The 18,683-nt window shown below is 38.2% G+C and overlaps 1 protein-coding gene across 2 annotated transcripts in view; it reads left to right on the top strand.

Moving 5' to 3' along the window:
* The window catches only part of zmp:0000000660 (arf-GAP with Rho-GAP domain, ANK repeat and PH domain-containing protein 2), a 115,714-nt gene that overhangs the window by 68,686 nt on the left and 28,345 nt on the right, over positions 1 to 18,683 (top strand). For both annotated transcript variants that reach the window (XM_036596401.1, XM_036596400.1), the window contains exons 16-19: positions 8,257 to 8,401; positions 8,927 to 9,029; positions 10,089 to 10,287; positions 18,575 to 18,638. In XM_036596401.1, coding sequence (XP_036452294.1) covers positions 8,257 to 8,401; positions 8,927 to 9,029; positions 10,089 to 10,287; positions 18,575 to 18,638 — 511 coding nt within the window. The remainder of the gene's footprint in view (positions 1 to 8,256; positions 8,402 to 8,926; positions 9,030 to 10,088; positions 10,288 to 18,574; positions 18,639 to 18,683) is intronic.

The following is an 18,683-nucleotide window of genomic DNA, read 5'->3' as shown; positions in this document are numbered from 1 at the left end:
AATAACAGTTTTATATAGTGTGTAAACATTGTTAAAGTTTCAAAACGTATCGTCCATTTCTCAGTCTTTACCGTGCGTTCACACCAGCAGTGACACAATGCTACAAAGCAGCCGGAATTCATTCATTCATTTTCAGTCAGCGATTTCCAGTGACAGGAGGCTGCATGTACACTGGCGACATGACAAAGTTAAGCTAAGTTTAATTTTATGTGAATTAACAGCAAAATGATGTGGATTTAGCCAGAGAACTTGTAGAGAGGAGAATTACCATTCTGTAATGTCTTCTGGGTTTTTCAAAAGCTAGAGGGCGCTCCCGAGTGAGTCCAAAATGAATGGGTTAAGGTGGAGCATTTAAGCAAAATCATAGTTTATAAATGCTTAAACATTTTTAATGTAAAACAATACATTAATGTCCAGAATACAGAACAGCGTAAAATATTTTAACACTGCTGTTGAACTTGAGTTATAGGAGTTTAAAACAGCACCTCGTGTGTTCATGACGTCAGAGAGCATGAACAGCCAATGCCCAAAACCTGTTTGCTGTAGAAACAAGGAAAGAGACAGGTACGTTTTCTTTGATTTTTAGTGAAATGCATCCTTCTGCTTTCTTAAATTAAAGGAAACTTCTGGGCAAGTGATTAGAAACCATTTTAACTTTTTTTAGCCGTTTAGTGCCATTCACCCCGATTCACTGAGAAATCGCTCGTGGGCACCCTCTGGCATTTTGGAGTCATTTTTTTAATGTAGCAGGGGAAATAGGAAGTGGCCAGGCTCCTCATAAATCGGCTCTACCAGCGATTTTGGCAACAAATGGCAAGACGTCGTTGCTGATGTGAATGCAGGGTTACAGTCAGTATATGAAAACTAAGCTGCAAAGCCCATTTTGAATTCACTGTTTTTGTGATGTCACAAAAGACTAAATATTTACATGTGTCCACCTATTCAGCCTACAGCAGTTTAGCCCCGCCCATTCACTTTGAAGATATGAGGAATGTTTCAGCCCGGCCTACTTTTTGAATGGCTGTCTTGTATTGTGCCTCAATCAGAACAGAACCCGTTTACATATGTCAGTCTCAAAGACAGTAACACTAACAACCCCCTTTACATCTTTAAGAACCAAAAGTGGTTCTTTTACAGTATTATTCCAGATAACCCTTTTTGCACCTTTACTTTTAAAGCTGTACAATTGCTGAGATGTTCTGCATGTCTTGTTGAGGTCAGTTATAGAAATGCACCCTAGACTTTTAACTGGGTGCTTGTTAGGGATTCTCCTCTATATAAACTTGAAGCTTTCAGAGCACCAGGGTTTGAATACTTATGCACCCAACATATTTCAATTTTTGATATTCATTAAAATATCTGAAGACAGACAACTTATTTTGGCTTTGAAAAAGTAGTGATAGAGCATACAATAAAAATCTTGATTGGGAAAATGTGTTTTATTTCAAATGTAGAAAATGTTAGCTTGCTGGGGGGATTGAATACTTTTGCAAGGCACTGTAAATGAATACTACTTCTCATACTTGGCTCAGTCATCTACAGTATTTCTAATTAATGGCTGTTTAATGACTTGTATGTTCCATCAGTGCTTTGCAGTGAGCTTGCTCTGAACCCGCATGCCTCTTGTGTGCTACTCCATTGCTCATTTGGGGAAAAGTGAAAACAGCCACATCTGCCCCTTTATAAATCATGTAGCTTTGTTCAAGTATGCACATGTGTGGGTGCAGAGCTTCCACACAAATGTGCGCACACACACACACACACACACACACACACACACACACACACACACACACACTGTCAGAAGTCAAAAGGGCAACACAAAAGCAAGACATGTTTTCATTGACTGCTGCCGTTAGTAGCTTTGTGCTTTTGAGCATGGACATTTTCTGAATGAAGTCCAATTCACTCATGTTGATGTCATGCTCCATGTGATTCATCCTTCAGCAACAGAAGGTCTCAGTGAGCTCTGTCTGTATAAATATTGAATCGAATGCATTTTAAGCACATGCTTGAATGGCTAAGCGCTCATATGCCCCTTCCTCTCCTCTGTTTGTAGTCACAGGCGAATAAACATTTAGCATTTTCGTCACAGTCAGTGGTTTAAGTCTGTTAACAGTCATCATGGCGTTTTTAGGGAAGCTTTGAAAAGCTTCTGCTTTAGCTGATCTCACAACACAAATATACTGCAAGGATAACTCTATAATGTAAGTGAAGTTATGTTTTTGGTACAGTGTACAGTTTTTCACCTTCTTAATGGAAGGTGCTGGTCATGTCCCTTTACATAGTATGGTTTCAGGAATGTGTTATGCAATATTCTCTCTCAAAATATGGCTTGTCAATATGGTAGAAAATATGATCACTATACTTGACTTTATTTATATACATACAGCATGTATTATTAATTTTTTTCTTGGATAAATTTGAACAGACACAGTCCACCAGCAAAACATGTAAAAATGCCGTACTTTTTCTGGAATTTTACCTTTTTTTTCACTCTCTAATTTGGTCATAGCCACCTCACACGTGCTGACTCTGCGAGAGTGATGACTAGCATGTACTTCCTCTGAGTAATTGTCGGTACTGTTACGCCGACTAGTGATGGGGAGAAAGAGGGCCATCTTACACAAACAGAAAGAAGGCGGCTAATTATGCCCTCTTGGACTCCTGGCCACAGATGGTTGTACCATTGTGAGGGATCAAACTTGCATTTTCTCGTTGATTGGGTCACCTCTTGCGTGGTTGTACCACTTGGGACATATAATTTATCAGAATGGCAAAAATGTTATTTCATGTCTTAATTTCTACAAGGCTGAATTTGGCTACTTATTCATCAGCTTTGTGGGACCTGTACAGGCACCCTGAATGTAACTACTGCACTATTTAAAGCAACATTTTGTAACAGATTTACATTAAAATAACAGTTTCAAAATCAAAAAAAAATTTTGATCGTACACAGACTTATAGTAGGGAGAATGACCATTGCCATGAGGAGCAGGCATGAGACCTCTTGTGAGAACTGAATAATACTTTATGCCCTCTCAAAAACCTACAGCCATAGGTCTTTAGCTAGCTATGAGAAGATAGCTTGATATTTTCACATGGACTTCATGGCAGAGGCTGTGAAGAGACTGAACTTTGTCAAAAGAAGCAAGGAAGATGAAAAGCGAGAGTGACCAAGCGAGAGTCCAGACAAGAATAAATCTGACCTCAGTCCCAATTCAGGCTAGCATGCAAAGAAATAAATTCATCTCATGCCAGACATTTTGGTCATTCCTTGTCAATCTCACACCAAATAAGCCTGGAAAGTTTGTAACTTTGCTAATCTTTCTTAGCTAGCTTGTAATAAATTACATTGTCCAATGTATATATGCAGTATAGCCTATATCATGTTGTGAACAACATTTTTATTCGATTATGCACATTTCCACAATTAAACTCTTAAGTAAACACTGTGGCTTATGTGGGTTAAAAATGCAAGCAGTATTTTTGCAAAACTAAAACTCAAAAACACTCAAAACTTGTCATTCATTTTCTGTTATTCCTTTGTAATGATAGTGTCCATCTCTGATGTCAAGATTAATCATATTTGTCTAAAATCATGTAAAATTACTCCACCTTCTCAGTCGACAAGGTTCTTTCACTTCTGAAGTTGTCTTTGCCAGTTCTGTGTCCTTCAGCTTTTCAACAAATGCATGTGTACAGCTGTTAATGAGGTGGGCTCAAAGTATGATTTGTATTTATGACAAGTGAAAAGTGAATTACGCTCCGCAACTGTAGGGGGACCCCAGTAGCAAAAAATACCACTGCTCAGCTAATGCTGCTTAAATTTGGAATGGGAAATTCGAATAAGAGTAAGCTTCATCGAATTTCCCAAGTCATTTGTCTTGTACATGCATCCTGTATACTTGTGCTCGTGACCATCAGACACTGCTAGAATTTGGAAAATATTGAAGTCCTCATCGGTCTAGCATCCATGTTAGACTAAGGCTAACCCCAAAAGGCTGGTCATTCCTTTATGTGCAAAAGTGCACTTTTATAAGTTCATGTTAACTTTTATTTATCATGCACCGTTCCTGGCAGAAATTGATTTGAATAGAAGTTATTAATCCTAGTCCGCGTATTTTCTCTAAATTAACTTGCATCATTTAAAGGACCCATATCATACCATATTTCATTTAAATTTTTTCACCTCAATTTATAACATTTTCTTGGGTGTATGAACTAAAATCAGTTGTAATTCATTTTTATATGACCATTTTCCGACCTCTATTTATGTGTCTGGTTCCATTGACTGACCTTAAAAGTAAAGTAGGTTTTTTCCTTTTCCTGTAAAGTTGTAATTTTGGAGATATAAGGTTTTCTTCCGACAACTAGGAAATAGTCTTTGTTCTTTTTGCATCTTTCTAGTATGAGACAACACACTATACTTTGCTCATCCTCAGTACACAGAGCAAATAACAAAGAACAATAACCTGACCTTCTGCTTCTTTTCATGCCTGGTCTTTGTTGGTAGGATATTGCAGTTTAACACGTTATATATCCCCAGCCTGCTACACTAATCAACAGTAATTGAGAATCTGTCAAGAAAGCAGCCATTGTTTTGTTTTGGATTGATTTTTGGTGCCATTTTGGGTGGGAGAGATGCAGACAGATAGGAGCTAAGAGGTGATGATGAAATAAATACCAGCAGATGATTGAACTACAACACAGAGCGATACAGAGAGACAGCCACATGAAGCGTTTGTTGATAGTAAATACCATCTGTCCCTTCTGTGGTGTGTGCAAGTGTGTATATGTGCAACAAATGAGAGTCTGTGTGTTTCACTTTGTTCAAAACAGTGCGTATGTGTGTGTTTGTGTTCCTGCCTTTAATTGCGACAGGTATGTCACTTTCCAAATGCCATCAGTGGGATCTTTTGTCACACTCTTTCCCTGCACCTGTTAATTTGTGACACCAGCTCTGTGGTTGATGAATGCTTTTGTTCGTTTGCTTCAGTAAAAGTTGCAAATATCACTTGTAGTGTTATTTACTTTATAGTTACACACTCCCCTCCCTTTCTGTTTTTGTCTCTCTCTCCTTCTGTTTCTTTTACTTAGTTCAGTTTTCACTTCATGCTGATAGTTCAATCATGCTTCTTCATTCTCTGTAAGCTCAAAGAGCAAAGGATGAACTCCATTGCTGTATATTTCACTTGTTTTAAATATTAAATAAAATAGCTATGTTTGCGCTGTATACATCACAACCCCTGGTTCCTATCATCACCAATGTAAACAGTCAGTAAGTTTCTCTATGGTGCACCGTTTTGCATCAAACCACTCTGAATAACATTTTACACTGTCACAATTGATTTTGAAAGGTCAGTGAAATGTTGGAAAATCAGTGAAATTCTGCTTCAACAATCAGTGTTGGGTGAATTTAGATGTAGCCTACACTCAGCACTCAGTCCCATTTCACTATCTAATAAGTTTAAACTAAAATCCAAAAAAATGAAAAATATTGTGGGTACTATTCTTTACTTTGTGTCTTTTACAGTTTTACAGACGATCCTTCAGTAAAGTCTTGTACTCTTAAAAGTGTTATTCTGATCAATGCCTGTTAACAGTTATCTGAGGTGGTTGTTAAACAAAGCCAGGTTCTTATGTAGGGCAGACCAGGCTGTACAAAGTGCAGAGCCTATATAAAAAATCTGATGTTTTATGAATTGTTTCATAATCTTTCAAAAGAGAATGATAATGCATCTAAGAATTAATTGTTTTTGCAACCTGTATCAGCCGCCAGCATTTACTAGACGTTTTCATACGTAATATAATCAAGAAACAGCAATTGCAGTTTTATTAGCCTATATTAATAGCTGTGGAAGCTGTGGCTGGCCTAATGGCATGTTGCTTTTATTTAGCATTTATCAACTATTTATCATCAGTTAAGGCTACTATAACTAACTGGGTTAATTTAACCCCTGTTTGATAGTTATGCCAAAGCTTGTCTTTGAAGTGAACAAGGGCATCATACATAAAGGGTTAACTTTCCGTTGCAGCATTTTGGGTTGCACCTTGCACAGGATGCTAACAAGCTGACATATATAGTACGCGCTTTCTCTGCATGTTTTCAAGCTGCTGCTAATTCAACGTTACTGGACAGCTTAACGTGTTTGGAGTAGAACGCTAACTGCCATGTTGGCCAGCATCACACTGAGTGATGGAGAAGAGGAAGAACCATCCTTCTCTCCCAGAGAGAACAAAGCCAGTTATGCTCTCTTGGACTCCTGGCTACAGATGACTTGGGCATCACTTAGGATTGAACTCCCGACAATAGGGCAAAAACACAATTGCGCCGATCAGAAGCCCCACCAGATCTGTGAGCATGGCTAGCATATTTTGGGGGAACCACTATCCTGTTAGCATTTGCTTGTAGTGTGTATCACTATGACTCACATGGGGTAGAAAGGTAACACTGCTTTATAAACAATAGCATGAGTCATATTGAGGCTAGCCCGTGACACACTCATTTAACACGTGCATTCAGTTTATGATGAGCTTTTAACAAACCTTTAATGCATAATACGCTCCCCCCTTTGCACCTTTATAGACAGAGGCAGCACCTCCTGTTAGTTTATTAAACCATCTTTCACTCTGTGCCATTAAAAACTGCATTCAAGTGTGAATCATCAGCATTTTCGTGATAATTGAATGTTTATGAAATGGTTTCATTTCTAAAATCTGAGCCTTGTTTGAAGACCTGCAAAATACTTGATATAAACAAATCGGTTAGTCTTAATCAGAGTAAAATCTCTATAATGGTGTGTGTGTATGATGACAATGAGAGTATGTTTAGGATACAACAGGAATTTGACTGAGTTGCTATGAGTAGCTCTGGTTAACTTGATTGCTTGGTAGATATGCAGCCAATCGTGATCATGAAATTGTAGCTGTTTTTATTGTCTGCTGTTTTTGATTTACTGTGTGCAACTGTTAAAATACGAGACTAAAGAGGCAAATTAGCTGTCTTGCTTTGTAGCTCTCAGGGCAGATATAATAAATAAACATAATTCAGCGCTGCCCTCTAAACGTGTTTTAGCACCAGTCAGAAGTTTTGTTGTTTTTGTAAGAAACATGATGTGCCTTAGTAAATGCATATTCAGATTTCTCTTACTTAAATGCATTTGCCTTAAACCAACTATCAACTGTGGAGAATAATTGCATTTAGGCCAAATAATTGCAATCAGATGTTTATGTAATAACTGTGACAGGCCTACATGCTGGAGATGTAGGCGTGTGTCGGTATGAAAGATTTTAGCATGATGATTACCCAACATTTCATCACAGTTTACAATATCATGATGTAGCATAAAAAAGATTTTTTTTTAAGTATATTTTTAATTTCTTTAAAAAATCTTCTGAATATGTTATGTTTAAATAGCAGTATTGTGCAATATTTACAAAAGAATTATAGATAAATATAAAAACACTGTCCACATATTGATGCTCACTGTGTATCAACACCATACAGTACTATTAGCAGTTAGGACTGGAGAACCCTGCCATAGAGCCTTGAGAGCTTTACTAAGAACTTTGAAGTTGCTCCAACAAAGTGTAAACATGAAAGGTATAAAGTACCACCATGTACATGCCATGCCAGTCATTATAGTCCAGTGCTTAATGTGGAAACCTTTACTTTGAGTAGTCTCAGTTTATCAAAATAACCTTTGAGAATAATGCTAATTTCTGTGAGCTGGAATTTGAGATTTTCTGTTATATCTCAACATCAGGCTAACAACAGTGGACCGTTTTTTCTTCTCCAAGCTGAGTAGGGTGCGAGTTTTCACCTTTTGAGGGTGAAAAGTTCTCTATCTGCTCCTCCTGCCTTGCTGTGGATGTATGCATGTTTTGATTGTTTACAGGCTCTGCCATAAGGAGGGTCCACATCACATGATCATAAGGTGACAACACAGTAGGAGTTTGTCTGTGCGTCTAATTTGCTCTTCTAGAAAAAAATCTCTGGTGAAACTGCAACTTGCTTGACTACACCACAGTAACAGTTTCCACAATAACATAATAACATTACCATGCTGGTTCAGTAGTGGGTATATCAAATACCGAACTCCATGTCTGTGGAGATGGTATGGCATTTTTAAAGGAACAGTGTTCTTTCTGCCTTGTTTTATGAAGATGATGGAAAGCTGTTATGCTGTCATGTACATGATGATGATGATGATGATGATGGAAAGTGTGTTTGTGTGTGTTTGTTTGTTGCAGACATGGCTCGACGCTGGTGTACGTTGGAGGGTGGCTACCTCAGTTACTATGAGAGTGAGAAGAGTGCAACAGCCATAGGGAGAGTGAACATTAAAGAGGTGGTGAGCCTGGCCATCAGCAACACAGAGACCATGACCGGAGCAGGGTACTCTTCTCTTCTCTTCTCTACTCTTTCGTACACTTCTTTTGTCTAGTCTACTCCACTCTTTTGTACTCTTTTCTACTCTTCCCGCTTCCTGTTCTCGTATCTTCCTGTTCTCGTATCTTCCTCTTCTCTTCTCTTCTCTTCTCTTCTCTTCTCTTCTCTTCTCTTCCTCATATCAATACATGGTGTTTGACCACCTTGCAGAGGTCATAGGTTATAAAAACATTTCATCTGCCTTCTCTTAACACACCTACACAGCTCAGTTTCAGCAGGAGCTCTGCTGTAAAAATATCCTCTTCCCCCAAACAGCATGGAGCATAGGCCACCACTGTAGCAGCCATTAAGAAAGTAACCTTTCACCTCTCAGTGCATTCTCTAGTGTTATAGTCACCTGCAGTAAGAGCAACGGACAAACAGAGATTAATAGCCGTCCTCTTTCCCTTCACAGGTGTGTGTGTGTGTGTGTGTGTGTGTGTGTGTGTGTGTGTGTGTGTTGGTGTTCATTCTGTAATTCTCTCTCCTCAGGGCAGTGTTCACCTTTGAGATCTACCTGCAGTCTGAGAAAGTGCTCATGTTTGGAGCAGAGACTTCAGACACACAACTAGACTGGGCCCACGCCATCACTAAGGTTACACACACACACACACACACACACACACACACACCTGCAGTACAATATGATGTAATATAGTATTCACTTCATGTTAGTAAGTAGTGAGCTGATTTGAATATTCCTTAAAAATCATCTCTTCTCTTTTCTTACAGAGACTGTTTCTCAATTCTTGTCTTGCCATCTTGTCTCATCTTCTCATCTCTTCTATCCTCTTCTCCTCTTCTCTTTCAAAATTGTTTTTATTTTAACAGACATTTTGTGATTCATTTAAAGTGTACTCTAGCTCAAGGTTACACCTACTGTCTACTCTTGGGCCTCTGTTATCTGTTCTTAAAGTTGGATTACAAACAGTGGGGCCAAAACTCTAGTGAGGAAGGGCCAGGGGTACTGAATTATTAGAACTAGGTACTGCCCATAGCCCATGTTTAACTGTAGCAATGCACCATTTTTACACCTCACGCCCACCATAAAATTGATGTCACATTTTTATTTCTTGGTGCTTATAATTGAATCTCGAATGCCTCTGTATGTGCATTAGGCATTTGGTCCCCACCCCCCAGCCCACTTGCACCCCTCATCAAGACACCGCCAACATGCTGCTAGGGCCTTAAAAATGTGTTTAATGCAAAGAATGTCCTCAATCCTTCAGAACATCATTTCTGCCTTTCTATTAGTCCAGACAAAGCAACAGTTGATGATTTAAAAAAAGAGTGTGTGTTTATGGGCGAGAGTAGCATTCTACATCCTCTATTTGCATCTGACTTATATAGAGAGGTGTCAGTGTCTGTGTGGGAGGGTTTTTCTAGCGGTGAGGTTTTGGCTGCTAAATGTTGAATGAATGTTTGTCTCTGTCCACCCACTCATACTTAAAGTTCTAAGAAAGCAATGCAACACCAGGGTTACCTAGAGTTCTTCTCTGCTAGTAAATGTCTGAAAATGGCTATGCCTGGCTGTGTGATCAACTCAACTCCAGAACTCATTTTCCATCAACATATTCTGTTGGTATCTATTGACTATTACTTGACCCCACTATATTTCTGTCTGTCTGTTCCTGTTTCTCTTTGTCTTTTTTAGTGTTTTCTCCCTGTGAGGGTGGAGTCTTTGCTGAAGAAGGACTGTGAGCTTGTTGGTCGTTTGTACTACAAAGAGGGTCATGACCTTTACCACTGGCGAAAGGGGTGGTTTTCTTTGATCGGCTGTGAACTGTTCTTTTGTCCTGAAGACGAACATGTAACCGAGGGGCTTCTACAGCTCAAACGGCTGCAGGAACTCAGTAAGCACACACATACACACAAAGTACAAGAGAAAATCTGTTTCAGTGATTTTTAAGTCAGAACACTTTTTGTAATAATTGGAGAAAGTCTACTCATATTCTGGCAGCTGTCAATGCAATACATGATCAGAAGATAAAATTGTGGCGGCCCCAGGCTCTGTGAACAGGAGGAAGAAATGAAATGGACACCCAATATTCAAGCAATCAGGACAAGGAGGTGTATCTCTCCTGCTTATCAATCATGTTGTGAGTCTCCAGCACATAGTGGGGAGCCAAAATAGAGAATCGCAAACTACAGTCCTGTGCAAAAGTCAGAGACCATCTTTTATTTATTTAATTTCCAGTCAAAATGGCCATTTAGAGCAAATTATTCATTTTTAGCATCAGGAAAACAGCAGAAAACATGTAGTTTTTGTATAGTTTTCATTCATTTCAGGAGACTTGTTAAGAGTTTTTCAAAGAAATCTGCAGGAATATATCTCCGACACTGCAAAGTCTTAGAAGTTGGTTGCATTTTCTTCTTCTCATGATCCAAGTAATGAAATTATAATTGTGAATTCATCAGTCCACAAAACATAACAGATTTAATGACTAGCACATATGCTAGTACCAAAATACTGTTAGACACAAAAAATAAACAGTGTAAACAGCAATGCCTGACAACAAATAAAGTATTTGACGCTACCTTTCTTTTACCTTTCTAAGAAAATAAGCAACTTCAGCATCACTTTGAAGTTCTCTGTCCTTCATGAGGGCTTTCCGACTGGAAAAAACAATGCGGATGTTTACTCTGGTTCTTTGCCAACACTCGTCTCTTAGTTTTTCTTCCTTTATCCTTTGTTTATTTAGCATTTTTTTTTAAAACTCTGCCTACTGTTACTTGCAGAGTAAAGAGTAGCGACGATCCTTCATTATTTTTTTTTTTCAGTATTAACCCTTTAAACTCCCAGGCTTATTACATGCTAAGGCATATTATTCAGTAACTACAGGGACTTCAGGGCAAACTAGCTGAGCTGTTCTAAAGTTGTAGAATTGTGTAATAAAACTTTGAGCCCGCCAGTGGGCCTTGGCCTTTTAAGGGCAACACGCAGCTCACCTGTCAGGTACTGCATTAAATAACCTATGTGAAAGTGATTAGCGTAGCCTTAGCAGCTTTAACCAATGAGCATGCAAATATTTCTCTTCAGCGGCATGTTTTCCCAGCTGTTGTCGCATGATCTAACCATGGCATTGTCCATTGTTTTCTCCAACGCATCTTTATGATAAAATGGTTCTTACAAGCCTATGATGTGATTGCGGACTTCGTCTCAGGTGAGTCCATGTTAACATAAAGATAATGACAAATCACTTTTATACATAGCATTTTTTTGCCGTTATATACGTGTTCTGTTTTTTGACGATCTGAAAAAGGAATAACTTTTACTTAATGGTCATTTTGAATCATACATACAAAAAAGTGGTCGCTGATTTTGCACAGCACTGTAGCTGCAGCCTGAGTTCTCATAAGACCTGTTGTGACAGCTGGTTAGTTCTTTTAACCGTGATAGCTGTATTGACCATTACACCACTGTCTATGATGGCTCATAGTGCCAAACAAATCAAGAAAAGAACATGACCCGTCTAGAGATGAGTGAATATTGGTGTAGCTTTCCAGTGCTGCAGAGAGCTCAGGAAGTTGAAGTGCATGAAGAGTGACACAGACCTTGCTCTGTATCTGCTAGACAGGTAATTATTTTGCATAGCACATCTGAAGCTAACAAAGTGCAACAACCAGACAACTAATTTAGCACCAGCATTCAGCTGCTATGGCCTGGACAGGAGGTGCATGTTCAGGTGTTTTGAGGACAAGGCTTTGGAGGGAACACTGAAGGGATGGACTGTATTTGTTTGGATGTAAAGTTCCAAAACAATCAGTTACACCAAAGTTGATAACCCATCCTGTAATATGTTGGTTGCAGGAGCATTTTCAAAAGGTATTCTTACCTAGTTGAATATTATGTTGAAGTTGAAGTTGAATATTATGCATTTATTTAGCTGTATCATTAAAATGTAGTTACTTAATTACATATTGAGTTACATAGTAAATTACACAATGAATTACATTTAGATTCAGTATATATTCTTTATTGACAGGTTAAAGTTTCTGGTTTTTCAGTGTGAAATGGACAAAATTTAAGTTCTTTCTGTAAAACATGTTTGTGCTCATAGTGATAACTTATTTAATTTTAAATCATTATATCTGTTTCTACTTACGAACACAAACATGGTATTGATAAAGTTTAGAATGCACACTTTTTGTCAGATTTCTCCACTTTTTTCAGTGACTTATGAGTGAGACATAGATAATATTGAATTACACCATCCTTTTCTTATTGCTGTCGATAAATGTCACTTCTAAGGGTTAAAAATTTGGATTTAAGTGTATATTCGCAACTCTTACAGCAGATGCTACTGAAGATTTCGGGGAGTAGGTATCCAAGGAATAACTTGATATACACTGATTCTCCTAATCATGTTGTCAAGAGCCAATTTTCTAAAGCATTCCACTGAAGCTAGGCACTCAAGGCATTCTCCTGTGCGCTCTTGTCAGTCTATTGCAAGTACTTTCCTCATTGGCATTCCTCTTGTGAGCCACTTTGACTCCATTCCCACGTCTCTGAAACGTCTCCTCGTCTAGTCACACTTCCCTGAGCGTCTCGAAGGGAAGCCGCTGGTGCCAATAGCGGCGACACTTGGGCGGGTTTTATACTTCACACGCGTTTGGCAGCTGAGGACTAGATTTGCAACATTTTCAATCAATTGCACTAGAATGGGAGCTTAGAAAATCGATCATTTTATTTTATATATATTTTTTTTCAGATATATAATCCGTTTAAGGCCTAACTGTGGGTCAAATCCATAAAGCTCTTGCACCCGTGGCGGGATTACGAGGGTGCCGTCTCGTTTAAATCACGGAGCCTTGAAATGGAGTGTGTCACATTAACCAAGCATCTCCATTGGGGTCTCAGATCTCTGTGGGGCCGGAACAGAGGACCCCAGAGGGCTGAAGTCTGTGACATTGGATTAGTGTGCAGACAGGCCAGCGCTTTGTAGCTGACCTCAGCCTCAGCATCTGTGCAAACTCTACAGCAGCGATACATTCCTCTCTTTAACACAGACTCTTCATGTGACAGCAGTATAAAACAAGCATTGGAAGATTTAAAATCTAATTCTTCCAGACAAACTTTGAGCCTATATTATGCAAGTATTATGCATAGATTTAGCGTTCCCTGTAATTTCATATGGCTGGCCTCATGCACATAGCCCATGTGCAAAGTTTTAATAATTGGTATTGTTCCAATCAACATATGCATTACAAAATCTTGTTTGGTTAACCTTACATTTATGTGATAGTATTATGAGAGTAGTATTATAAGAGTTCTGGTTCTAAGATTTGATTGGCTGAGCCCTGGTTTAAAATATTCAGTGTGCATTCATATGACTACACACATCAGGTGAATTCTGTAGTGGTGCACTAGGGTATTAAAACCATTGTGCTGTTCATAGAATAATCTTTAACTGTTATGGTACTTGGCAACCATAACCTGCTCATAAAGCTATGTTGCTTGGTGGAAGAATTGTTTATTGGCATTATTATAAATGAAAAATAAAATTATTTACTATTTATTTATTAAGCAGATTGTATTTTGACAAAATATGACAAAAACACAAATCTTATATTTTTCAACAGAAAACATATTTAACAGAAAATTACACAGAAGCCTTAAACAACTTAATATAAGCAATTTCTTTGAGTATTTAATGTGTGCACACTTTGCCTTTATTACATCTTACGTTTGTTTCCAGTAGACAAGCTTTTAGTTTTTCAAAGAAATCTGCAGGGATATTTTTCTACACTTCCAAAGTTTAGCCTTAGAAGCGTTGTCTTCTCACAGGGGAGGGATGTACAGAAACACCTCAGATCTGAGGCAAGAGCGGAGGTTGATGTCTTTTTATAAAAATCTCCTAATTAAAAAATGAATCATTTGCACTTAGTGGTTGTTCTGACAGGAAGTTGAATGAAGAATGTTCTCTGATTTTTGCATGTTACTGTAATTCTTTAGTTTTTTTTTATTTAAATGTAAAAGTTTTGTTCTGGAAATAATTTTGCACATAGGCACTTCACTATTTTTATTTGTCTCAGAAACACAGTTCTGTAAGATTATGAAAATGCATGTTCAGTTAAATACCAGTTTGACTGGTTGAGTATGCCGAAGTTTAATTTTAGTTATTTTTTTGTTACGCCATGTCTCACATTACTGACTCACTGCGAGTCATGTGGCCAACAGGATTTCTTATCACAATTTCAGAAAAATTAAGCACCAATGTATCACTCAGATATTTTTCAGATATATATTGATTTTTATCATCAATGCATGCAGCATTTTAGCTCTCCATCTCCTGCTTTGGTTGTCCAATTACCCAAAAAGCCTTACAAATCTCTGTGAGGTGTGTGAACATGCATGCACAAGTGCAAGAATAAATAATTCAGTCATTTCAAGTGACCAGCAATATGCAGTACTGTCCTTGTAATGTCCTTCTCCCTCAAGATGGCCAGTAATTCACTGTCTTTCTGGCCAGCCTGATGCTTTGCACACCTGCTGAGGAGCTCAGTTGGTTGTTGTTGGCTCAGCTTTTCTACTGCGGCAAAAGTCTGATTGAAACTCAAGAACTGAAAGGCGCTGAAGCTGTAAATCAGTTACTGAAACTTCTTTTGAAATTTATTTACAGAAACTCTTGTCACTTATGTGTGGCCTTATGTTGACCTCAGGGACAAAAGGGATAGCTTCCAGTTAGTCAATGTATAACCTGTTGTATAAAATGACTATCTATTGTATAAAATCACAATTCGAGCACATGTATCCTGTGCGCCAGCGCTGGGCAGTATTGTTAAAATGCAGTATCTCAATATTTTGCAAATATACCACAGTATCATGTGATATTTATGTCTGCATTAATAAAGTTCATGCTTATCATGGTATTTAGTGATATGTAAGTTTGTTGGTCAAGTCAGTCATGTTTTCTTAATACTGGCACTCTATACTAAAAGAATATCTTACTACCCCGACTGTGCTTTTATATTTGCATATATATATATATATATATATATATAATATAACTTTCTGTTTGTACCATCAGTCTAATTGATCTAATCTGGTTAGTTTAAGAAATTATATGGGCCATTCTAACAAATGAAATTCCTTTATATTCTCTATGGACAGCATGAATGCACATATTTGTAGGACTGGGGGTAAGGCTGGAACTTTTCAAAATGAGCCTGGTGCCCCCTAGCAGACCCACAGGTGTATTGCGCTTTGTGTTCTGACCACTGGCTTACTATCTTTGTGTACTGTCCGTGAAGCTGTTTGAACCTGGCACCCCAACACTTACTACTGCACAACAAGACCGTTCGGCTTAGTTTTTATCACCAGCACAAAACGCTGTAAAATTCCAGGGGAGTAGTGCAGGATGAAGGGACCGTTATTTGTTCATTTTAAACAGCGATAGTGAATGTTTGCCTTTTTCAGATAACAACCCGTAATAAAGCTTGTGTCGTCAATGATTTATTTTTTTTAAGCTCGCCCTCAATAAAAATTGTAAACAAAATTGGCCGTCCTTGAAAGCTTGCCAGAGTTAATTAATGCACCTTGTTTTAGCACCTCCCTGGCTCTGCGCTTTCTATTGCTTTAATGCTGTATTGCTTTTTTTAAAGCCAGAAGAGAAGATCACAATCTTGATTTAGTTTTCTGCTGTGGTTTAGCTCGTAAGTGAAGAAGGTTACTTGTTGCAAAGTTGTTGAAGTTCAAACCTTTATCGAGTAGATCCGTTGTTTCATGTATCCCCAGCATACTGCATGAAGGCTCTGTGGTGTGGGGACGGAGAGAGAGATTGCGTGAGTTAGGAAGAGATACAAGATATTTAGAATGAGAAGAGCAGGAAAAACAAAAGATGAAGAGATTTAAACTGTCATAAGGTGTGCACTCAGGTGTTGGAATAGGTTGTTCAGTAAATAGGCTGGGGCATTGCGGGGTGTTTGTGTGTATTTGATGAGAATGGCCAGACAGCGTTAGACAGCCTCCTCCTGTACGTGCTGGGAGAAATAATGACCAACGACACAGAGCTTTCTGCCCCGATTGCTCCAAACGGGGGTTTTACTCAGAGCCAAAAGCAAAACAATAACAATATGCACCGTGTCTCTCAACAAGACAACAAGACTCTACCATAACTTTTCACCTCAAGAATTTAAGCTGTGTTTTTCTTCCTTACTCCATACAGCCTCTGTGTTTCTCTTTTTTGTTTGCACCTCATGTCTATGACAGTATGTCTCCTCCTTTTGTACATGCATGAAGTTGTGATGAGGAAAATGTATGAACCTTTTGACCTTTTTAAGATTTATTTAGATCTAGAATAGATAAAAATAATAATAACCAGCGAACACATTTTACAGCTCCACATCTGTATTAAACAAATGGTTTAGCAATCAAGGTTATTGATGGGAAAAAATACAGCTCTGTGCAAAAGTCAGCGATCAGTCTTCATTTATTTAATTTCCAGTCACAGTGGAAATTAAGAACAAATTATTATTTTTCAGTGTTGGGGAAAAAAAAACAAAACAAATTTTACAGAAAATTACACAGAAGCCTTAACAACTCAATGTCATAATTAAATCCATATAAAAATTACCTTCAGTGAATAAAAACAGTGTAATTTTCATGTTTATTCTGCTGCTATGTCTCAGACGAGTTCATGCTCTGAATGCCATTCCTCCCAGTAGCATCTAATGTTATATGCATGTTGGACTACCTGTTTGGATTGCTGCATATTATTTGTCAGCAAAGTTATTTATATTGTAGGTTAGATGAATATAGTTCGAAGAGCGCAGGTTTGGTTCTTGACTTCTTGCTTCAATTCTATCAGCAGCACAGCTGTATTAATTTATTGATTATATAAACTAGGTACTGGATAGTAACTGTAAATACTGGAGCTCCTCAGAGAGAGCTTTGGAAGGGATTAAGCTGAGGCACATCATATTACAACAGGTTGTTTATTTGTATTCATTCTGTTAGTGTTTTTGGAACAATTAAACACTTATATGCCCAGATAAATGGCTTTACGAATCATTTCCTCAGATGCCTGAGACTTTTGCACAGTAGTATGTGTATTATAATATTATTGTTTATTTACATTAAGAAATGATTCCAAACTGTTAAACTGTATGAATGGATCATGTGACACCAAATGCCCCATCTAACTATGATATCCATGCATGAAGTATGACAGTACCATGATCAACCGAGTCTCCTAAACATTTCCATGTAAATAATGCTCTATTCAAAGCTCATTGATACCTTGAATCGGCCTGAGAAGACACTACAAATCAAAGTGTATTTACAAAGTATACAAAGTGTCACACATAATCAAAGACGGTTCTCTTTGTAATCAGTTACAAGATGGCTTGGCTAGGAAGCAGAACTAAATTTGTAAGCATACAGGTTTGTGGTGGATTAATTTGAGATTTCCTGACTGATGTAAACAGCCTACAACGGTAGCCAGGTCAGTAGAGGAGGCTAAAAACTGACCTGTTGCCCTGTTGCTGAATTAGTTATCCTGAACACACTCTCTCTTTCCCTCTTAGCTTTATCCTTCTGTCCTCTTTTTTGTCCAAGTTGTGAACACAAACTGCGATGCTTTACACTAGTTGACTACAAGGGAGGGGTGGTGTGAGACTGCGACTGACTACGGGCCCCACCATGGGCCCCTCCGCAACTGCCCCTCTGGTAGTTGTGCCACTGTGTCCAACATCCAAGCATTTTTTTTGGAAACTTAGGGTACCTCCCATGAACACCACTCTTGTTCAGTATTTTTCTTAATGTTTTCTCATCAGAACAGATGTTATCAAATGCAAAAGATGCCTGCAAGTCATTCACTGTATTATGTAGTAGTAGTATGACTTTTAGGAGTTTATGTACAGTAAGAAGTGATTCCAAACTGTTAAACTGTATGAATGGATCATGTGACACCAAATAGCTCATCTAACTCCGATATCCATCCACGAAGTATGACAGTACCATAATCAACTCAGTCTCCTAAACATTCCCATGTAAATAATGCTCCATTCAAAGATCAGTGATGCCTTTAATCAGCCTGAGCAGAAACTGTTGTGACTTTTAGGAGTCGTTTGTTCAGAAGTCCATGTATTTCAAAAAACATCTTTCACAGCTGTACTTTTACCTCCCTGTGTTAACAGCTATCTCTACACATTTGGAAGGAGAGGAGAGGGTCCAGGTTCTGCTCATGGTCGAAAGTGGCAGGTAAATCCCTTGAACTGCTAAAATGTTATAATATTTAAATGTTTT

Source organism: Colossoma macropomum, unplaced genomic scaffold (assembly GCF_904425465.1).
Source record: "Colossoma macropomum unplaced genomic scaffold, Colossoma_macropomum, whole genome shotgun sequence".
Taxonomy (NCBI): Eukaryota; Metazoa; Chordata; class Actinopteri; order Characiformes; family Serrasalmidae; genus Colossoma; species Colossoma macropomum.
This window is presented reverse-complemented; position numbering and strand designations above follow the sequence as displayed.